General features: G+C 39.2%; 1 protein-coding gene across 3 annotated transcripts in view; it reads left to right on the forward strand.

The window, feature by feature from the left end:
- LANCL1 (LanC like 1) overlaps positions 1–23048 on the forward strand; it is a 49996-nt gene that overhangs the window by 2381 nt on the left and 24567 nt on the right. For all 3 annotated transcript variants that reach the window (XM_040228583.1, XM_040228584.1, XM_040228585.1), the window contains exons 3-4: positions 1631–1748; positions 19272–19479. In XM_040228583.1, the coding sequence (XP_040084517.1) occupies positions 1631–1748; positions 19272–19479 (326 nt within the window). The remainder of the gene's footprint in view (positions 1–1630; positions 1749–19271; positions 19480–23048) is intronic.

The raw sequence follows: 23048 nt of genomic DNA on the forward strand, positions 1-23048 counted from the left end.
AATAAGGGATCATAGTGATGCTTTAGAATAAATAACCCAGATATGGTTGATCATCTGATTTGCCTTATCAGAGATACTCTTCAAAGTATCAGTCTTTTTAAAAATTTAATGTCTTTTATTACCACTAATAATTCGGATACTGCCTCTCCTACATTTTTCTTTCCTATATTTTTTTCTACTGCCTTCCTACATTTTTTAAAAATGCCCTTTTTAAAAAAAATGAGGTTATGATGCTTGCAGGTCATTGTTACATATGTTTTTACCATCCTTATGTGATGAAATGTTTGTACTTTTGTAATGTTCCCCAACATTATTTCACTGTTTTACTGCTTTGTGAAATCCAAGTCTGAGAATCAGGGCAGATTACTAAAAATAGAGGTATATATTAAAGTTACCTTTTAAGACACTTCATGATTCAGTGTATCCAGAACTCTCTAAATATTTTTCATCAGTTATTAGAACAATTAACGTAACTTTTTGGTAAATCTCACCGTTTGCCCTTCATCTATGGTCCTTTGTATGCCAACCTCACAGCCCAGTCTTAGTTTGTTTTCAGTCTGTATCCAAAATATTTGTGTAGACCATTGGATTGCTTAAAATAGTAAAAATGTCAGCATTTAAATGGGTATGAGACCCACAATCTCATTTGATCCTCAGTGTACCTTTGACATTGGTGAATCAGGTGTTATTATCCTGACTTTACAAGGCAGCTGAAGCATAAAGAAGTCACAGGCTGAGCGTGGTCACTCAGCTAATAGCAGACAAGGATGTGGCCTGGCTCATTCATTGAGCGATATTTGTGAGGCCTGTAGCCTGCAAGGCACTGTGCTGGGCGTGGGTTTTTGTGTCTTGATCCAGTGTTCTTTCCACTCTGCTGAATGCTTCTAATATCTGTGAATTTATTTAGCTTTTCTTATGCTACTTCTACAGTTTTTTTTTAATGTTGATACATTTTTTCCTAAATGGATTTTTTAATAAATATTTATCATCATTTTTAAACAACAGAAAGTGAAAGTGAAGTCGCTCAGTCATGTCCGTCTCTTTGCGAGCCCGTGGACTGTAGCCTCCCAGGCTCCTCCCTCCATGGGATTCTCCAGGCGAGAGTACTGGAGTGGGTTGCCATTTTCCTTCTCCTGGGGATCTTGTCTCCCACCTGCGGATGCTTTAAACAACTAAAGCAATTAGTATTTCTTTAGGGAATTAACATTGCATCTGAATACTAAAAATCCAATTGCTTGAAAACAGCAAATATCTTCTGTTTTATGCTTAGTTTAATAAAATGGTTTTTATTATAAAAAGAAATATTGATTTAAATAATAGATGATTCTTAGTAAATGGAAATTACTGTGATCCCGTTTAACATTGGCAGTCTAATATTTAATTAAAATTTTTATGTAAAACATTTAAGTTACATCAAAAATATTTCCTCACTTGAGTAAGAAAATACAGCAGTACTTTTACATTTTGTTAATTCATCCTTGTTTAAGAATAAAATAATTGCCCCGTTCTTTCAGGCAAAAAACTGCAGCTTGAAAGGAAATGAAGTACCCTCCTATTTCTAATAGCCTATAGCCTAGGACACCAAGTGGCATATATTTTTTGATACTTGTTTTCCCTTTACTATCTACAGCTGACTCCTGAGTTTTCGCAACGCTTGAACAATAAGATTCGAGAGCTTCTTCAGCAAATGGAGAGAGGCCTGAAGTCAGCAGACCCTCGGGATAGCACTGTTTACACTGGCTGGGCAGGTATGAAGTGCTGACTGGGAGCTGGCACAAGCATAGGAGAGGAGAGCTGCCTGGCTGAATGTACACCCTTAAGTGCTTCCTGCATCTGCATAGAAGTACTTGCTTCTGGTTAGAATGCTGTCCTCTCAGCCTAACCTGGTATCTTCTGGATCTTTAACAGTGTCCAGAATTTAGAGCAGAGTAACCATATTCCTAGAATTCATGCCTGACACAAATTTGGATGGCTTTCATACTTGGGTGAAAAATTAATGTTCAGTGTTACATAGTTAATTCAGAAATGGAATTTCACTGAGAAGAGTTGGGAAGATTCCCAAAATGCAGTATATGAAACAGGAGAATTTGCCCATGGAAAATAAAACATGTCCAAAATTGTCTTTTTTTTTTTTTTTTAAGTTACCATGTAACAGGTGTCCATACAGGAACTTGGGGTAGAGTATAGATTCCATGAACTAATCCTCCAATATAGTCATTGCTCACTGATGTACATTCACTGTTTTGCTGGTCATTGAGAGGCTGAGAAAGTTTGGGAGGAAACTGTACATAGATGTCAAAAAAGTGAGAAAGAGGGAAACCAAAGAAGGAAAGTTGAACTGCAGCTAGCTTACAAATGCAGAGAGCAGGAAGACAGCTTTCTAATCTTGAAGGAAACACAGCTTGGAGACTTAGTGTTTCGCATTTATTCTGAAAAGCGGATAAGAAGGAATAGGTTTTTAGCTTAAGGAGTTTGGATTTTATTTTAAGGCAGTGGAGCTTATCATAAAAATGCAGGTCCTTAGGCCTCACGGCAAGATTCTGCTTCAGTAGTCTTGAGCAGGACCCAGGAATCTGCAGTTTACAAGCCTCCATGGTCCTGATGCAGATGGTGATGGTCTTTCTCAGAGCCTACATTTGAGAGCTTTTCTAGGAGAGGAATTTACTGTTAATAATAGCAGTCTCTTAGTAATCTCTCTTATGGCAAGTGATTCTGTTCCTTCTCCTGAGTATGGGAAGGCAGAAAAAAATCAGTAAAATTTTAATCTCTCGGGGACATTTAAGGTCAGTATTTTATAAAACAAAAGGAGTGGTCTAGATAGTGTTATTGTTAGTTGCTCAGTTGTGTCTGACTCTTTGAGACCCCACAGACTATAGCCTGCCACGCTCCTCTGTCCTTGGGATTTTCCAGGCAAGAATACTGGAGGGATTGCCATTCCCTTCTCCAGAGGATCTTCCCAAACCAGAGGTCAAACCCAGGTCTCCTGCATTGCAGGCAGATTCTTTACTATCTGAGCTACATGTGGACCCTCCCTTTTACAGTATAATGTTATAATTTTTGTGGATTTAGAAGCTTAACACAAAAAAGTTAAGATGAGAATAAAATGAAAGTGTTTTGTTTCAAGAGAGACATTATAGCAACAGCTGTCATTTATTGAGTAGCTATACTGTGTTCCAGGTGTGCAGTCATTGGTAAACAAATCTTATTGATTAGTATTACTCTTCTTTATTTAAAACTATGAGGATTTGAACAGAACAGGACAACTGAGACAGATGGCTGGATTTCATTCCATAACTGATTGTTAAAAGAATGACATAAATCTGTAACTCACCTTCAGGTGAGCTTATATTATTATATATCATAAGGTACCTTGCTTAGGAGCAAAAGAAGTGATTGATTTCAAGTTTGAATTGACCGTTTGACAACATAAGGAAAATCTTCACTATTGGCAGAGCTGGTTGAGAATCAAAGTTAAAATTTCCTTGGAAATAGAAAAAAGAAAAAGTTACTCCAAAGTAGAATGCAAGTTTGTTTAAAATTTTTCTGGCAATATCGAGTTTTTGGCATCATTTTCTTTGAATTGCCTGTGTCTTTCAACTCTTTTATCCTTCAGTATCTGTGATATTCATTGCTGTCTCCTGAAAGCAGGGGCAAATTGGCATAGTAAGCAGTTAAGGATTTCTTCAGTTGCTGGTTATTTTATGATATAGCATAAAGTTTTCTAGATAAATTTGATAATGGCTTTCAAGGCAAGGTTCCTAATGCCTCCTGATCAAGCACTGTTATAAAGCCGTTGTTTCCACATAGAATGGATTGTCTCCTCCAGTGTTTTCCTAAGTAAAATGCTTTCCTATGCAAGTGTTCCATCAAAAAATTTGTTGGGGAGAAACTAAAGCTGATTCAACCACAGAATATCATAATATCATATTATGTCTTATCAAGTATCATCTATTCATAACTGCAATTTTATTAGCAAAAATACATTCATGACCATCTTAACACAATAAAAACACTTTGTGTTCTGTCTCAAAGCAATGTTTACATAATAATGAGTGGCTTTGTATGTTACTTTTGTGCCTCATTATCTTTCAAAAAGTAACTCTTTTGAGGAAAAGAGAATTATATATTTTTAACTTTGTTCACCAAATTTAGGGTCATATTTCTATTTATTTGCAAATATTATTATTTGCTCTTGTTATTAATTTTTCCAAAATAACATTCCTTTGGGAAACACTATAGAAATTTTTTAAAACTTTTATTTCCTTCTTCAGCATTCACATCTATTAAATATTTATCATATACAGTGAAACTCTTTTAATATAATATGTAGTTTATTTGAGAAACTATGATTGTAATATGATTGTTACAATTAGAACCTTAAATTTCTATCTTATTTTGTTAAGGTTCATTCCCCAGTAGAAATACGGTCTGATTTCGGTGCTGATTTGGATAGGATTGTTTTTAGAATAGGATTGGGTTCAGTTTCATATACCCAAAATAATCAAAATTACAGTGGCTCAAACACGATAAAAATTTTTTTTTACTCTGATGTAAAAGAAGAGTCATTGCTTTGCTGACAAACGTCTGTACAGTCAAAGCTATGGTTTTTCCACTAGTCAAGTGTGGATGTGAGAGTTGCACTATAAAGAAAGCTGAGTGCCCAAGAATTGATGCTTTTGAGCTATGATGCTGGAGAAGACTCTTGAAAGTCCCTTGAACAGCAAGTAGATCAACCAATCAATCCTAAAGGAAATCAGCCCTGAATATTCATTGAAAGGACTGATGCTGAAGCTCCAGTACTTTGGCCACCTGATACGAAGAGCCAACTCGTTGGAAATGACCCTGATTCTGGGAAAGATGGAGGGCAAGAGGAGAAGAGGGAAGCAAAGGTTGAGATGGTTAGATAGCATCACTGACTCAATGGACATGAGTTTGAGCAAACTCAGGAAGATAGTGAAGGACAGGGAAGCCTGGCATGCTGCAGTCTATGAGGTAGCAAAGAGTCAGACACAACAAACAACTGAACAGAACAAAAAAGATGTAAAAGAAAGCCAGAGGGAGGTGGTCCAGAGCTATGGTGATGGCCTCAGGATGTCAAAAGGAACCCAGGCTCATTTCTTCCTCTCCATCGTCCCTCAGCCAATCCTTTGGCATGGCCCTTTTCTGGATTTGAGAGAGTCAGACACCACTTAGCGACTCAGCAATAGCTACAACATCCCTCAGCACTAGCTTCTCTCTCTTGACCAAATAGCAACTGAATATCCAGCCATTATATCGGCTTTTCAAGGCTGCAGGGAGGAAAAAGGCAAAGAAAAAATGCATTTCTTTCCTTTAAGACTTCCAGAAAGTCCTACTCAGCATTTCAATTCTACGATCTTTGCATTGGGTAGAACATAGTCACATGGTCATACCCCTTAACAAGGAAGGATGGTGAATGTGGTCTAAACTGGGGTCTGTTACTGAAGGAAAGAGGAGCGTGGATTTAGGGCAAGACCTAGCAATCTCTGCTATAAGTTCTGTACAACATGAAAAAGGATCTTTTTTGTTCCTATGTTTGCACAAGGCATGTAGACAGTAAGCCACAATATTTCTATCTGCAGAAGGCTCTCTAACCTGGCTCTCTAATTTGGGAGAATTTTTATAAGGGTAAAGTTATCATTAACATGAGTTTGAGTAAGCTCTGAGGGTTGGCAATGGACAGGGAAGCCTGGCGTGCTGCAGTCCATGGGGTCACAAAGAGTCCGACTCTTTCTCAGACTGAACTTCTGAACTGAACTGAACTGATAAATGTTTGAAATATGCTAAGCAATATTTTGCCTACTCTATTTCTAGGGAGATTAATATTTGAATCTTGATTGAAAATTTCTTACTCACTTTTAAGTTCCTTAATTTCTATAAGTAATAGTCTTTTCATGAAGCCTGCCATAGAAAGTATTCTAGAAATGCCAAATCATAAATTGTGTTTCTAGAGCCAAGTGTAACTTAAACTTAGAAATGGGGCTACAGCAGGTTATAAACACTGTGAAACATTAGTGGTTTCTCAGCCTGAGTAGACAGCTCTCTGCCTCTCCTTTCCACTTCCTCTCAAAGTCTCACTGGCTGTCACAGGGTTATAAAGTCCTTAATTTGTTTGTAACATTTATCAATCCACAGTACACCCTGTAGTCATGTATCTGTGTTTCTGGCTCATGACTCCAAAGAAAACCACAGGGCTAGGCTGCCCAGCTTCATGATACTTCATTCATGGTATGCCTAGATTTGTCTCAGTTGTTCAGCTTGATCTTGAAAGAGTTTCAGTGAAGAGAAAAAGCACCCATAGGTTTTTAATGTTACATATGGACTTAAAACTGAAAAACGGGATTCACATCATTTTTTAATTTTCCAACAAAAATTGAGACTAGTAGTGATAGGTTACTTTTCTGCTAGAATACCTTTGTGTATTGTATGTGCTTTAGAAAACACGATACTGCTTTACCGGTAAGGGTGACATATACAAGTTTAAATTGACACTCAAAAGAAGCAGATCATTGCTTTAGAAAGTACTTAACATAGACTTTACAAACTGTTTTACAACTAAAATTATCTTGACTTTCTTTTTTAAATAAAAGCAGAGGATATAATATGGTGATGAGAGTGATTAACATAAACTTTTAATAGGATTCAGATATCATCTCTGAAGCCTTTATTTATACCTGTGGGTTGTCATAGTGCAGTTTTACAAGCTGTATTCTTTGGCGTTTATCTTTTTTTATATACCGCAGAGAGGTAATATGCTTTGATCCTTAAGTAGGAAAGAAAGAATAATTTTAAAATCCCATAACTATCTCTTATTGGCAAATGAAGCAATTTTTACCACAAATCCCTCTGGTCTCTTTTTTGCTTATTCAGGAATGAAGTGTTGTGAATAATCAGTTTTTTCAGTCAGTAATTGAGAGTTAACACATTATTACTATACATTAATGTTCAAAACACAATTCAATACTTTAATAGTAAAATACATTGACTGAATGAATTTTGGCTCCTAAAGGAATGAGGATCATCAGTATGCAATTTCATGATTATCTGACTGTGGAAAGATAAGAGGAAAAATTAAAATTTGACTCTTGTTAATAAAATGCTAATGGGATTTACATTTGAATGACAGGAGCTAGTGTGTGTGTGTGCATGTATGCCAGTCACTGATGTTATATGCCAGGTTCCAGGCAAGTGCTTTGCATTAAATAATGCATCTACATCTCAAAACAACTCCATGGCATGCATCCTATTCATACCCTGATTTTGAAGATGAGAAAACTGAATCAAAGCAAGGCTGAGTACCTTGTTCAAGGTTACACAGCTAGTTAGTGACAAAGATAGAGCCCTGCTCTTTAGTCCCTGAGAATGTGTGTGTGTGTGTGGCTGTGAGGGGGTGGGGGGGTGGTTGAAGTTTACTCTCCACTTCTACATTTGGGTTTACTCCATACATTTGATAGGTAAAAAAGTGAAGAAGACCAACACATAAGCTATGAGATGAAGTAATGTGAACCATACCAACTTTTTAGAAATGGCTAATGACTAGTCAATTATAAGTGTTTTAGAAAAAATCAGAATAAGCCCTGCAAAAACATGACAAGAATTTGGAAAGATTGAGGGAATCATGGCTTGTTAGAAAGGCAAGAATAACTACTATTAAAATGTCTACAGGAAAACATTATTTGAGACTGGACATAGAGTAAAAACCCTAGAAAGATTTTATGGGCATTTGCAGCTAGAAAAGTGTAATCTTCGGCTTTGTTCCTTAGAGCGTTCTTCCCCTTTCTAATCCTAAATTAATATATTCAGAGCACGGCTTCAGGATAGAAAATTAGCTGGGCCAAAACAGAAGCTTTTCCTTATAATTGCTTGTATTTGAAAAGGCTTGTTGAGGATCCTCTTGTGTAAAACATTACCCATAGTCTGAAAGCAATCAGTAGCTCTTGCAACTGTTAATAAGCGATATTTGAAATGAACAGCCTCAGTTCTTTTCACTGAAATCCTCCTCTGTAAAATCGAATACACTGAAGTATAGTGCATCATGATATTGATGTATGACATACACGAGCAGTAAGCATTGAGTTGTTCATTTTTAGCTTTATTCCTTTCCCGGTAGAGTTTCAAGAGTTCTTAGCTATACACTCCCAGCTTGGGAGGCAAGGGAAGCCATTTAGATCTTTAGGTGCCCCGTCAAGAACCTTTCAGTGTGCCCCTGCACACAGCAGACAGTGTAGAAAAATAGCAGGCATGGAAACCCCTTAAGATCAAATCTGAAGTCCAGCTATTAAATGATGGTAGGTGATGCCCCTGCCAGCGACTGAACCCATGCCCCCTGCAGTGGAATCATGGGATCCTAACCACTGGACCGCCAGGAAATTCCTATACTAGTAAATATGCTTAATCACAAATTGAGATTGTTTTCAAAGGTTATTTTCCAGAGATAACTCCAGATCAAAGACCCAGCAAGGGTTAACCTATTTCTGTTCAGTAGCTTGTTTTTTGAACTATGCTGAAGCACTAACAGAAGACAAGATATCAATAACTTTTAAGTAAATTATGGTTAAATGAGTTAAGTTAAAATTCATCTAATAACTTGCTCGCATTTAAAACATGAATAGGGGCTTCCTTGACGGTGGACTTCCCATGTGTCTCAGTGGTGAAGAATCCACCTGCCCCCACAGGAGATGCAGGGGACATGGGTTCAGTCCCTGGGTCGGGAAGACCCCCTGGAGAGGGAAGTGGCAACCCACTGCAGTGCTCTTGCCTGGGAAATCCCATGGACAGGGGAACCTGGTGGGCTGCAGTCCATAGGGTCCCAAAGAGTCGTACAGGGCTGAGCATGTACACACACAGGTGGTGTCCAAGGATCTGTGGGGACTCACCGGAGGACAGGACTCTCCCTGCCATCTGGGTTCTGCTCCAAGTAGATTTGTTCTAGGAGGGAGAAGATTGTAAAGTGCTTTATAAAATGGAAAACATGAAGCACTGGTGAGGTACTGTTATTATAAAGGATTAAGTGAGCAGATGAAGTTTTCTCACGTTAGAAATTAGCGTTTACTAGGAAAGATTGCTTCCCTTGCAGATAACAAAGTAAGAAAAGTAAACCCAAGGGATGGCTGATCTCAACTAGTGTCTTTAAGAGGGAATGAGGAAAAGTGCTAGCCCTCATTTAATTACATTTTTTTCCACTCTTAACTATGATAATTCCCAAGGGAAATAATGATCGACTCACTTAAAAAATACACACAGGACTCTAGCAGCTTTAGTTCTAAAAGACATGACCCAATCTTCTATACCTACTCGCAAAGTTAATGAGGCTAAGAGTGGCATATATTTCCTCTTTTCAAGTATTAGATAACATTTTAAATAAGAGGATGTGCAGCATAATCCCTAGAGTAATATTAACTCACACTCTAAATGCAAGTTATTAAAGTGTTTCAAGATGCTGTTCCTCTGATCTGCCAAATTTATAGCCTCTGAGCTACAGTTTTAGCATGTGGGTCTTAGTTTCTGCTGATGCCAGATATTTGAAAGAAATTGCTCTGGCCAGGTGTCTTCTCTTTGCAATTTGATATTCTTCTAACTAGCTCTTCATCAGAGCCAGCATTTCAGTGTCTAATTTGAGCCTTGACCAAGTGTCCTTCACCATCATGAGAAGCGTCTGTGCCTCCCACCCAGCACTGTTAGGACAAATGGAAGGAATCAGTGGCGTGGATCTCCACTGGGTCTGTGAGGGCCCTTCACAGTGATCACTAGATAGATGAATGCACCATGAATGTTGCCTGCTTTCTTTTTGCCTACAGTTTATAAGGTGCTGATGTCATTGTGCTGTCAGCGATCTTATTAATAAATGGCTGACACACAGGCTTGAAACAGCTGTAGGGTTTAGATATCACCAGTGTGCTTGAGTGAAGCACAGAGTAGGATGTAAGTGTTTGTAGGTAGATCAGAAGAACTGACAGCAGGTAAAGAAAGAGACATATATCTAAGCATTTGATTTTTACCCACAATACCAGGTGGCATCTCTTGTCAATTTCGTTCCATTAACTTTAGCGGTTAACACAATGCCAGGGCCATAGTTGGTGCTTAATAAATGTTTGTTGAATGAATGAATGGATGAGTGAAAGAGAAATAACCTGTCTTTTACTACTCTAGCTACCATCTGTGCAAACTAAAAACAATAACAAAACTAGGCAGAATGGGGAAAGAGTGAGAATCCAACTCATTTCATGTCTCAAGGATGTAAAAGAGTTAATCACATCCCATTCCCTTCAACCTCTGATGCAATTGAGAAGTGAACTCAGCAGTGAGACAGGGCTCATACATAATATTCACTTTATACTTGGCAGAGTTGGATGAAGAGCATATCGTTTAGACCTGGACATAAAGTGGGCTTCCTCCTTCTTGCCCCCAGTTTAAACTTACCTGCTCTCATGTGCATGCATGCTCAGCTGTGTCCAATTCTTTGCGGCCCAATGGACTGTAGCCCACTGAGCTCTCTGACCAAGGGATTCTCCAGGCAAGAATACTGGAGTGTGTGCCATTTCCTGCTCCAGAGGCTCTTCCTGACCCAGGGATCAAAACCCAAGTCACGTGCATCTCCTGCATTGTCACGTGGATTCTTGACCACCATGCCAGCTGAGAACTCCCTAGACTTAAAGAGCCTCTGGACAGCCAGAGAGTAGATAACAACATGAAAACAGGATTGAGGAGAAGAGAGACGTCCTGATGCGGGGAAGATTTTGCTAACTCTCCTCAGAGGAGCCAGTGAGAGGAGAGAGGCAGGAGATAGGAGGAGGAAGAAGAATGTGGTCGCCTCTGTATTTTCTGTCCCTTTAGATCAGGCATCAGTGATGAGACAGAGCAACTCATTCAGCACTCAGAATCACAGACTAATGGGGTTTGGGCATTTATTGAGTAGTTACTGGGTGCTGGAGACTGTTGCACTGATCAGAATGATTTACAATAGCTATGGAGTAGCTGGGCTTCCCAGATGGTGCTAGTGTTAAAGAACCTGCCTGCCAGTGCAGGAGATGTAAGAGACACAGGTTCAATCCCTGGGTCTGGAAGATCCCCTGGAGGAGGAATAGCAACCCACTCTAGTATTCTTGCATGGAGAATCCCATGGACAGAGGAGCCTGGCAGGCTGTAGTCCATGGGGTCTCAAAGAGCTGGACACTACTGAAGCGACTTAGCACGCACACACACATATATGGAGTAGCTACTGTTATTTCCATTTTAATATGTAAAAATGCTCAGGCACAGAGAGGTTTAGAAAGTGGGGTAAGATCACACAGCTAGGAAGTAGCATAGGTAGGCTTCAATATCAAGCAGTGATTCATGAACCTGAATTAAGTTACTCTTAAAAACTATTGTGTTAAAGGATTTATCACCTATTAAGGTAGTCTAAGGCCTACCTTGAGTGGCTCAAACGGTAAAGAATCTTCCTGCAATGTGGGAGACCCAAACTCTCCCCGGATCAGAAGACCCCCTGGAGAAGGGAATGGCAACCCACTCCAGTATTCTTGCCTGTAGAATCCCGTGGATAGAGGAGCCTAGTGGGCTGCAGTGCATGGGGTCACAAAGAGTCAGACACAACTGAGCGACTAACATTTTCACTTTTCATGGTAGTCTGAATAACAGAATAGGAGTACTTCCTAATTTGACAATTAGGAAGCAGTACACTGCAGGGCACTGAGGGAAGGAAGGAGGAAAGTATAATATCCCCCTTTTAAAAAATTTTAATCTCTTTTCCTGTTTAGCTCTGGAAATAGATAATGGAGAAAAGAAGACACCTCTTCATTGTGCTCATTTGCCTTTTTTTATTTGCAATTCCACCTCTTCATTTGGGTCAATATTTTTAAATTAAGGATTTAAAGTCACAACTAGTTTCCTCCTCAGGTTACCTGTATTAAAAGTACTGGAGTATTTGGAAAGCCGGCACTACGCCCAGCTTTCACCTGAAGATGGACTGGATGCACTAGTCAGTGCAGTGCTCACATCCAGGGTTTGTGGAGGATAACTTCAGGGACTGAGAGCCCTGCACTAAAGACACTGTCATTTTGTTGAAGAAATGGAAAAACACACGCTCAAAACACACGCAAGGTTAAGATAATTATTAAAAATAATGCATTAGAAAATACCAGCCTGCTTAGAAAGCAGGTGATCATACTATATGGGGTTAGAGAAAACTTTCATTTCTCATATTTCCATTAATCTGAATGAAAAAAAAAATGATGAGCTTTAAAAATTTCAACTAGGGAACAGTTTGTTTGAAACTTAGGGTGAAGCAACCCATCCCCCCTCCTTTAGGAAGTTCTTGTCTCTGTATCACTCAAAACTATTAAGACCCATTCTTGGGCGTTTACTGAACATCTCCAGTGGTTGCAGCAGTATCCATAATCTGATCATGATTTTTCCCAGCAGAGTATACATGAAGAAGATTCTTCAAAAGTACCTAACCTATAAGGAAATAACTTGCAGAACTGAAGTACCATGGCAGAGGTTTTTATATCAGTGTAGGCTGGTTGTAAAATAAATGAATAATGTTAAGGAATAATCTCAAATGCATAATTACAGAGAAGTGCTTTGAGAGCTTCATACATCTGTGGAGATTTTTATCATCTCCATAGCCATTTGAGATGCATCAAGGTCTTGATTGGTCAAGATGAATACGACTAATGATCCCTCAGAAATTCAAAGGCTTCCTATTAATTACCTCTCAACAGCTGGCTATATTTATAGTACTGCTGGGGATAAGTAGCTGAGTAAGGAAATTGCAGATTTAGAAGTGTCCCTAAACAATTCACCCTCCCTTGCCAGAGTTGTAGCTACAGAAGAAAACAGAATAGAAAAAAATCTGGTGCAGAGCATCTATACTGAAAGCCAGGATGGATTCCTTTACAGCAAAGTTTTATTTGTTTTTTTGTCTTTCAAGTAAATTAGTTTTCAACAGTTTAAAGCCAAGAGATTCCTGGGATGATCTGTGAGCAGTGCCAGACATCCTGAACTTTTTATATAAAGAAGGACATCTGTCCCTAATGCAGTAATGTCCTTGAACCTTTTTGCAGTGATGAATCTGTTTCTTTGCTGTCCATTCAGCAGCCACTAGCCATATGTTAATTACACTAGCCATATGTTAATTATATTTCCAAGTGTTGGAAATGTGGCCAGTGTGACTGGGAAACTGAATTTTAAATTTGTTCATTTTAACTAACTTAGGTTTCTGTAGATACTTATGGTTGCAGTCTATCATAGTGAACACTGTAGTTTTGAGCCACCAGAAAGGTTCGACAAGTTATTAAATCAAACTAATAGATATCTGGGTTTCTACTGGCCTCTGAGATCACAGGAGATAAGTAGGTTCTTTTTTTCTATTTTCTGGAGGACATTTGTCCAACCTCTCTTCCCTAAACTCAGACCCATGCATCCTGCTGCCTACTTGATATCTCCACTGAGATGTCTAATGAACATCTCAGAACTGACCTGTCCAAGATTTGGCTTCCTCTTTCTGCCACTTCCCCACCAGGCCCTGTGTCGGACACTTCTAGTGCTCATTCATATCTGGTTGTCCCTCTCCTTCTTGGTTTCCAGGAGGGTTAGACCTCTTAGCTTTCTAGTTAGGTGAGACCACCTCTTCTGGTCCAGGGGCTGCACGTGGAAGCAGCGTGCAATTGCTGGCATGATGCCCTGCAGTACCCTCCATGTTATGTATGTCCCTAGTGAAGTCCTATATGTTCAATCCCATCTTGCAGGACCTAGACTAACACATATAGCTAAATATATCTTTGAAAAATACTGTTTTTGAATACTCCTTCTTCACATAAATTGACAATAGATTAGCATTAAATCTAAATTTCTGTGTTTTTAGTTTTTAGTTTTCTGTGTTTTAGTTTTTAACAATTTGAACCCCCAAGGAGTCCAGTCTTACTAGCCAAGTCATCCCCTAGTCCTCTTGTCCACGTGGATTTGCTTAGATGATTCCACGTGCTGGGAGCACTCTCTGCATTTGCTCTGTGTCAAGCTTACCACAAATGAAGCTTCCCTTTCAGTCTACACTCTGCCCATACCTACGTCCTGATGATGATTTTTTTATCTTTGGGTTAGAAGAGGGTACTGCGTCCACCTGTCTGTTCCTTCTCCATCAAGTCAGCGTCTGAGGCTATGAATAACTACAGAATTAACATGTGATTTCTAAAACAATTACTGACTTACCATGCTTGATTCTAAAGGACACTTTATTGATTCATTTTTACTGATATTACTTAAATGTGTCTGATTTTACTTGTAAACTAGAGATGGCAGCCCAATAACAAATTTCCTGTACCCTTTGGGAAATAAAGACACCATCCAGAGTAGGAATGGTCTCTTGTTCCTGAAGAAAAGTACTCATTGCTTAACAGAATTAGAATATTATCCCCAATACTTCTTATAAAGTCACCTTTAATGACTTGAAGATTAATGGGAAAATAATGGATTAGATTTTGCTTTACTAATAATCTCAGTGTATAGTTTCATGTGGATTATTTTCTCTTTTAAAATAGGTCAGTATGTTTCCTAACCAGATAGTCAAAGTAAGACCAAAAAGCATTAGCTTTCATAGTTTAGTGACAGTGGTTATCATGGAGTGGACCAACTAAAATAATAAAAGAATATTTTAACTTAAAGTTTATATCAATGAAAACTTCATCCAGATTCATAAAAGGTGGGGCAGTCTTTCCTTTTTCTTAAAAACGTAATTCTAAAGTCTAAAACAATCTGGAGCATATTTTTACAATTAACTGCAAGCAAATTTTAAATCTCATTTCAGTCTTTTCGGGTCTAGAGTTTTCTTCTAAAAAATTCTATCTTTTCAGTGAAAGGGTAGAAAAAGGAAGGAAATCTTGATTATTCTACCATTTGCTTACCAAACAGTAGATAAGGACATTTTATCTGCTGCTCAAATTTGAACCCAAGGATATTCTTGATTAGGTAACATATTCTGTGACTGATGAAAACATTGAAAAGTTTAAATTCCATATATCATCCTGCATTGAACCTCATGACCAGTTCTGATGGGTGTTATCCTAGAAACCACTAAAAAACATTTTTTCTCATTAAATGTCCGTTAGGAATTGGAATCATATTTGGGGGTGAGTTTATGAATGGATACAGCTGTAGTCTTCACTCTTAAGTGGCCCTCCCCTTGAGGTGTTTGCCATCTCAGAGGATGGCATCATCGCCCATCCAGCCATTGAAGTTAGGGAGTCATCTTGTTATTTCCCTCTCAGTCATTCCCCAGCAGGTTCTGTTGACTTGTACCTTCAGACAGGTATCTTTCCCATTCAGTCTTACTTCATCTCTACTACAGCTACTCTGCCTCTCATTTGTACTCCTCACCGATCCTCCTAACTGCTCCTTCTGCATCCACTGTTCCATATATTCTTTTCCAAATCTTACAGTGCAATTGCAGTGAAATTTTTTTTATAAAATATTTTTTAATTTATTTATTTTTAACTGAAGGATAATTGCTTTATAGTGTTACATTGGTTTCTACCAAACATCAACATGCATCAGCCATAGGTTTACCCATGTCCCTCCCACTTGAACATCCTTCCCACCTCCCTCTGCAGCAAAATATTAAAAACACTAATATTAAAATATTAGTTGTGCTCTTAAATAGTGCTTTTCAAATAAAACCCCAAATCCTTAACTGGTTTACAAGACCCTGTGTGGTCTACCTTCTGCCTGCCTCCTGAGCTTTGAAGAGAACTATATTCTTTAGGATTAGGCTTGCCTGCATAAGGGGAACACACCTAAAGTAACAGTGGCTTTCACACAACAGAATTTCTGTCTTGTGTAGGGTAGTCATGGTGTGGCACCTTCACAGTCCTCTGGGTTCTAAACTTCTTTGATCTTGATGTGTTACCATCCTCATCACAGAACTACCACTTCACGGTCTAAAATGGCTGCTTAGGTACACCATCACCTCTACATTCCAACCAGGAAAAAAGAAACAGCAGGTCTGCTCCCTTCAAGAACACTTTCTGAAGTTACTCCTGTTATTTCCACTCTGTCTCATTGGTCAGAACTTACCCGTGCACACGTTCTTACCCATACTATTCTGGGTAACCGTGTGCCTAGCTAAAATCCAAGGCATTATTGTTTACAGAAAAGGGAGATAAATTTCGGGGTTACATTTAGCTGTCTCTATTGCAAGAGTTAAATCCTTATTTTCTGGAGTGAAAGGTGAATCAGAAGTATTTGATGAAGAAAAATCAAGAGAAAGCACATAGCATATTATTGGAAATACGGAGGCAGATACTACAGGAAATAACTAAAATTATTGAAAGTGGTTGCTTCTGGGAGGCAGGAATAGAAGTAGGCCAAGAGACTGCAAATGTATATTAAGCGTTGCAGTACTGTTTGACTTTTTCCATGAAGAACACATTTATTTTGATTTAAGAATTCCATTTGAAAAGAGAGTTTAAAAGCCTGGATTGAGGCCAGGGCTGTGAGGAAATGTAAGGACTTGATGAGTTTACCCTGAGAGCATTGAGGTTCTATCTTTTATTTCCCACCTTGCCATATCAGTCAGCCTTCAGTTTTATGCAAAGATGATGTTGTATACATGACTACTGTCAAAGGTTAGAAGATCATAAGAATCAAGTTCAAGATGTTTGGTCACAGACAATTCCCTCATTTTTTCTATTATTAGGCTCCCTGGGGTATAAAATATTGATGAGACATTAAATATCTTTGACTTAATGCATCTTGCCGTATTTTCCTTACCTAGACTGATTTATGCTTCCCTGGTAACTCAGATGGTAAGGAATCTGCCTGTAATGTAGGAGACCTGGTTCGATCCCTGGGTCAGGGACGATCCCCTGAAGAAGGAAATAGCAGCCCACTCCAGTATTCTTTCCTGGAGAATTCCCATGGACAGAGGAGCCTAGTGAGCTACAGTCCATGGTGACACGACTGATGACTACCACACACACACACAGACTGATTTATGATAAGCTTGCCCAGGTAGATTTTTCTAATTGGCAGTAGCACTCCTTACTCGAAACCCTTTTCACCTTGAGTGTCTCATAGCAGGGAAGAAGGTAGGTGGTGTAAACTACAAACCTACAGAAGATTGCTTAATCAAAATATATGGACACAGAGGCCCAGAATGAAAACACAGAAATAGAACCTGAAGCTCTGGAAAGCTAATTTTCTGCTGATGAAAAAGAAATTTTAAAAAATTTCCATCTAAGTATCATGAGACTTGTACATGATTACGTTTTTTCACGAGAAATGCATCAGACTTTAAAATTGCACACACCTTTAATGAGTTTTGTTTGTTAAATGTTCAGTCCAAAAGGAATTGTTGATAATGAGAGACAAAGGTCTAAAAAGGAAACAATCATTGGCTTGTATTTAATCACTTTTTATTTTCTCGGATCTCAGTCATGTCATTATCTGGCTTTGGTGCCTGCATAACTTAATTAGGGGAGTTTAGGCAGTGATGGGAATAGGAGGGCAAAATCAAGGAGTAACAGTAAACAGATTGTCTGCAGATGCTGCTATGGATGGAGATGAAGCCTATTAAGAACCTAATTCTAGAAGAAGCTCTTGACGTTGATCATTTGTGAAAAGGAGAATTTTTTTTTCTAACCCACATGCATGGTTTTGTACACTTATGTCTACAAACCTTAAGTATTGGTACGTCTGACCAGCAGCTTGTGGAATTACTAACACCAGACCACTTTGAAAGAGCAGACAAGGTTATTAACTTTGGCAAGAAATGAAAATTTGGCCTTAATATACATGTGAAATTGAATTGTCTGTAGTACAAAGCTTTGGAGGTTACCCATGCAAAATGAGAAAACTATCTAAATTTAAAATTATCCTCAGTACAGTGAAAAGTAATTTTGCAAACTGCATTTTTACAGCCCCAAAATCCATGAAGAGATTGGCTCTATTAATTTAGATTTAAACAGAGGCCCTGTATCATCTAAAAATGGTAAATGAGATGGAAAATGTACTTTAAGGGAAGAAATGAATTTCTGGAAATGCTGCAGGCAGGCCGGCTCTCTACCCCACCTCTCTGAGTCTGCCCTGAGACCAGTCGGCTTCCGAGAAAAGGCTCTATCTACTGTGACAGGCATTTGGAATGAGGACATGCACACAAGGCCTCAGTTACATATAGCAGCCTTCAAGAGCAGGATAAGAAGCAAATCAAAGCCCAAAGCAAAAGTTATTGGCACCTTTTCTAGTATAGTTCCTAAAGTGACTGGGTCTTCAACAGGGTTAAAAAAAAATTGAGAAACTGAATTTATTTTCTTAGAGCTCAAAAACGTAATAGTTTTCATATAATCCCTGCCTGGAATGGTACTGGGATGGAGAATTTGGTTATTACTCTACCTACCTTCTCATGCAAAAAATGATCTTCTATACAAAGAAAAATTGAGCTTTTCATTCCCCAGTCTTTGAATTTTTTCAGCTCATAAGAACAAACATTTCTTGTTTATTATTAAGGAAATTATTATTTGTAAAACAGATAGGTGATGATTGATTATACCAAAAATTGGTGACGTATAATTTTTACTATCAAAAACAATACATCAGGGGCTTCCCTGGTGACTCAGTGTTAAAGAATCTACCTGCCAAAGCAGGAGACACAAGTTTCAACCCTAATCTGGGAAGATCCCACATGCCATGGGGCAACTAAGCCCGTGCACCACAGCTCTTAAGCCTGTGCTCCAGAGCCCGGGAGCCACAGCTACTGAGCCCAGATGCCTCAACTACTGAAACTCAAGTGCCCTGAAGTCCGTGCTCCACAGCACAGGAAGCCACCACCATGAGAAGCCAGTGCACTGCAGCTAGAGAGCAGCCCCCACTCGCCGCAACTATAGAAAAGCCCATGCGGCAATGAAGACCCAGGACAGCCAAAAATAAATAAATAAAACAGGGGGACTCTCAAAAGAAAAAACGAACACTGTACCTGGAGTGAAACAAGGATTCATAGTAAACTTGGGTTTAGAGTTCTTAGAGTTCCTATTTAAATTTTGAATTGATGAGGAAACTGAGAAAATGTGAGTATTTTCCTACTGCTCTTAGAGCTGCTTAGTAATAAAACTGAGTCTAGAACTAAGGTCATCTGAATTTCCAGATAATTTATATACTTGCTGTTAGCTTATCAAAAATAAACACTGCTGAGTAGACGATACCCCAGAATGATATGGTCAGCTGCTCTTTCCTTATCTGTACCTGATCTTCTTTTCGCTTTTCAGGTATTGCTGTGCTTTACTTACACCTCTACGATGTATTCGGGGACCCCACCTACCTACAGATGGCACATGGCTACGTAAAGCAAAGTCTGAACTCTTTGAGCAAGCATTCCATAACCTTCCTCTGTGGGGATGGGGGCCCCCTGGCAGTGGCTGCTGTGGTGCATCACAAAATGCACAACGAGAAGCAGGCGGAAGAGTGCATCACCCGGTAATCATGTTTCTTTTTGAGAATAACTGTCTAGACATTTTGCCGTAACTCTGTGTGTGTTAGCAGAAGAACGTTTTATTGAATTTACTTTTATTGAGTTACTTTTATTGAATTTACCAGTAAATCTTACTGCTGTCATTGATCGATTCTCACATTATTCCTGAGTTGCAGTTAAGAAACAACCGTTGTAAGCCTTATTTACTGCAAGATGTAATGACACTGATATGTTCGAGATCAAATGTCAGTTCCTTAACATAAATGAGATCAAAAGCCTAGTCATGTGATTACTAGTCCAGGGTGCTCTCCAGGATTAGGAATTGGCAGAAATGTGCATGTGCTCTAGTGGGCTGGGAGAGGCCTCCCGAGGGATCACAGAGCCAAAATGGCTCATCTTACAGAAATAATGACTTGCAAACCCAGTTTCATTTTAGTATAAATCAGGGCAGCCCCGAGAAGCTTGTGAATAATGAAGAATTATGAAACTTTTATACCAACAAATTACAGTTTTTGCTTTAGCAAAGTTTATTGAACACTTTCAGAATTCTACTAAGCAATCTGTCTGCCATGCAATTCCGCATGCTGTACTGTTAAAGTGAAAGTCGCTCAGTCATGTCTGACTCTTTGAGACCCCATGGACTATAGTCCATAGAATTCTCCAGGCCAGAATACTAGAGTGGGTAGCCTTTCCCTTCTTCAGGGGATCTTCCCAACCCAGGGATCGAACCCAGGTCTCCCGCATTGCGGGCAGATTCTTTACCAGCTGAGCCACCAGGGAAGCCCAAGAATACTGGCGTGGGTAGCCTATCCCTTCTCCAGGAGTCTTCCCAACCCAGGAATCGAACCAGGGTCTCCTGCATTGCAGGCGGATTCTTTACCAGCTGAGCTACCAGGGAAGCCCAAGACTCCCCCCTAAATATTCTAACACACAGTTCAGTTCAGTTCAGTCGCTCAGTCGTGTCCAACTCTTTGCGACCCCATGAATTGCAGCATGCCAGGCCTCCCTGTCCATCACCAACTCCCAGAGTTCACTCAGACTCACATCCATCGAGTCAGTGATGCCATCTAACCATGTCATCCTCTGTGGTCCCCTTCTCCTACTGCCCCCAATCACTCCCAGCATCAGAGTCTTTTCCAATGAGTCAACTCTTAGCATGAGGTGGCCAAGGTACTGGAGTTTCAGCTTTAGCATCATTCCTTCCAAAGAAATCCCAGGGCTGATCTCCTTCAGAATGGACTGGTTGGATCTCCTTGCAGTCCAAGGGACTCTCAAGAGTCTTCTCCAACACCACAGTTCAAAATCATCAATTCTTTGGCGCTCAGCCTTCTTCACAGTCCAACTCTCACATCCATACGTGACCACAGGAAAAACCATAGCCTTGACTAGACGGACCTTAGTCGACAAAGTAATGTCTCTGCTTTTGAATATGCTATCTAGGTTGGTCATAACTTTCCTTCCAAGGAGTAAGCGTCTTTTAATTTCATGGCTGCAGTCACCATCTGCAGTGATTTTGGAGCCCCCCAAAATAAAGTCTGACACTGTTTCCACTGTTTCCCCATCTATTTCCCATGAAGTGATGGGACCGGATGCCGTGATCTTCGTTTTCTGAATGTTGAGCTTTAAGCCAACTTTTTCACTCTCCACTTTCACTTTCATCAAGAGGTTTTTTAGTTCCTCTTCACTTCCTCCCATAAGGGTGGTGTCATCTGCCTATCTGAGGTTATTGATATTTCTCCCAGCAATCTTGATTCCAGCTTGTGCATCTTCCAGTCCAGCATTTCTCATGATGTACTCTGCATAGCAGTTAAATAAGCAGGGTGACAATATACAGCCTTGACGTACTCCTTTTCCTATTTGGAACCAGTCTGTTGTTCCATGTCCAGTTCTAACTGTTGCTTCCTGACCTGCATATAGGTTTCTCAAGAGGCAGGTCAAGTGATCTGGTATTCCCATTTCTTTCAGAATTTTCCACAGTTCATTGTGAAAAATAACAGAGAGTTGCAATTCCAGCAAAGGTTTTTGTTTTGTTTTGTTTCGTTTTGTTTTGTTGTTTCACAGACCTGACTTTTCAGAGCATTTTTCAGTTCACAGCAAAACTGAGAGGAAGGTACAGAAACTTCCCATACATCTTCTGCTCTGTACATGCATAGCACCACAGCACCCCCCCCCCCACCATTATCAACATCCTCCACAGAGCACACTAGCTACAGCTGATGAACCTGTGTTGACACATCATACACCCAAAGTCTATAGTTTACTCTTGGCTTTGTACATTTTATGGGATTGGATAAGTGTATAATGACATGTATACATCATCACAGTATCATACAGAGCAGTCTCACTGCCCTTCGAAACCTCTGTGCTGTGCTTATTCATCTCTCCTCCCTTCTTCCTATTGTTCTTTTTACCATCTCCATGGTTTTGCCTTTTCCAGAAGGTCATAGAGTTGGAATCGTATAGTATATAGCGTTTTCAAATTGGCTCCTTTCATTAATAGTATGCATTTAGAGTTTTCCATGTCTGTTCATGGCTTGATAGCTCTTATTTGTAGCACTGAATAATATTCCATTGTCTAAAGGTACCATAGTTTATGTATTCATTCACCTATTGAAGAACACTTTGGTTTCTTTCAAGTTTTACCAACTATAAACAAAGCTGTGAAAAACATCCATATTCAGGTTTTTGTGTGGACATATGTTTCCAGCTCTTTGCAGTAGAATACCGAGGATCATAATTGCTGGATTGTATGATAAGACTATGTTTCATTTTGGAAAAAAACCGTCTTCCAGAGTGGCTGTACCATTTTGCATTCCCACCATCTTTGTCAGCATTTGGTGTTGTCAGTGTTCCAGATTTTGGCCATTTTAATAGATGTATATTGGTATCTTACTGTCTTAGTTTGTATTTCTGTGATGACATATGTTGAGAGGCATCTTTTCATATACTTATGTGCCATTTTTCTTAAAATTTTAAATTGGAGGCTAATTACTTTACAGTATTGTAGTTGTTTTGCCAAATTACTGTTAGAATAGTATTAGTATTTCTGGTTTTATTTGCTGAGGATCCCTCTGCTTTAGAGGTTCACAAGAAAGTCTCATTCAATAAATCACTCTTAAGTTTCATAAAAATAAATTGTAGTAGCCTTAAAAACTCAGCAATGGCCATAGGACTGGAAAAGGTAAGTTTTTATTGCAATCCCCCAAAAAAACAATGCCAAATAATGCTCAAACTACTGCACAATTGCACTCATCTCACACGCTAGCAAAGTAATGCTCAAAATTATCCAACCCAGGCTTCAACAGTATGTGAGCCATGAACTTCCAGATGTTCAAGCTGGATTTAGAAAAGGCAGAGGAACCAGAGATCAAATTTGCCAATGTCCGTTGGATCATCGAGAAAGCAAGAGAGTTGCAGAAAAACATCTACTTCTGCTGTTTTGACTATGCCAAAGCCTTCGACTGTGTGGATCACAACAAACTGTGGAAAATTCTTAAAAAGAGATGGAAATACCAGAGCACCCGACCTGCCTCCTGAGAAATCTATATGCAGGTCAAGAAGCAACAGTTAGAAT

Source organism: Oryx dammah, unplaced genomic scaffold (genome assembly GCF_014754425.2).
Source record: "Oryx dammah isolate SB20612 unplaced genomic scaffold, SCBI_Odam_1.1 HiC_scaffold_27, whole genome shotgun sequence".
Classification (NCBI taxonomy): Eukaryota; Metazoa; Chordata; class Mammalia; order Artiodactyla; family Bovidae; genus Oryx; species Oryx dammah.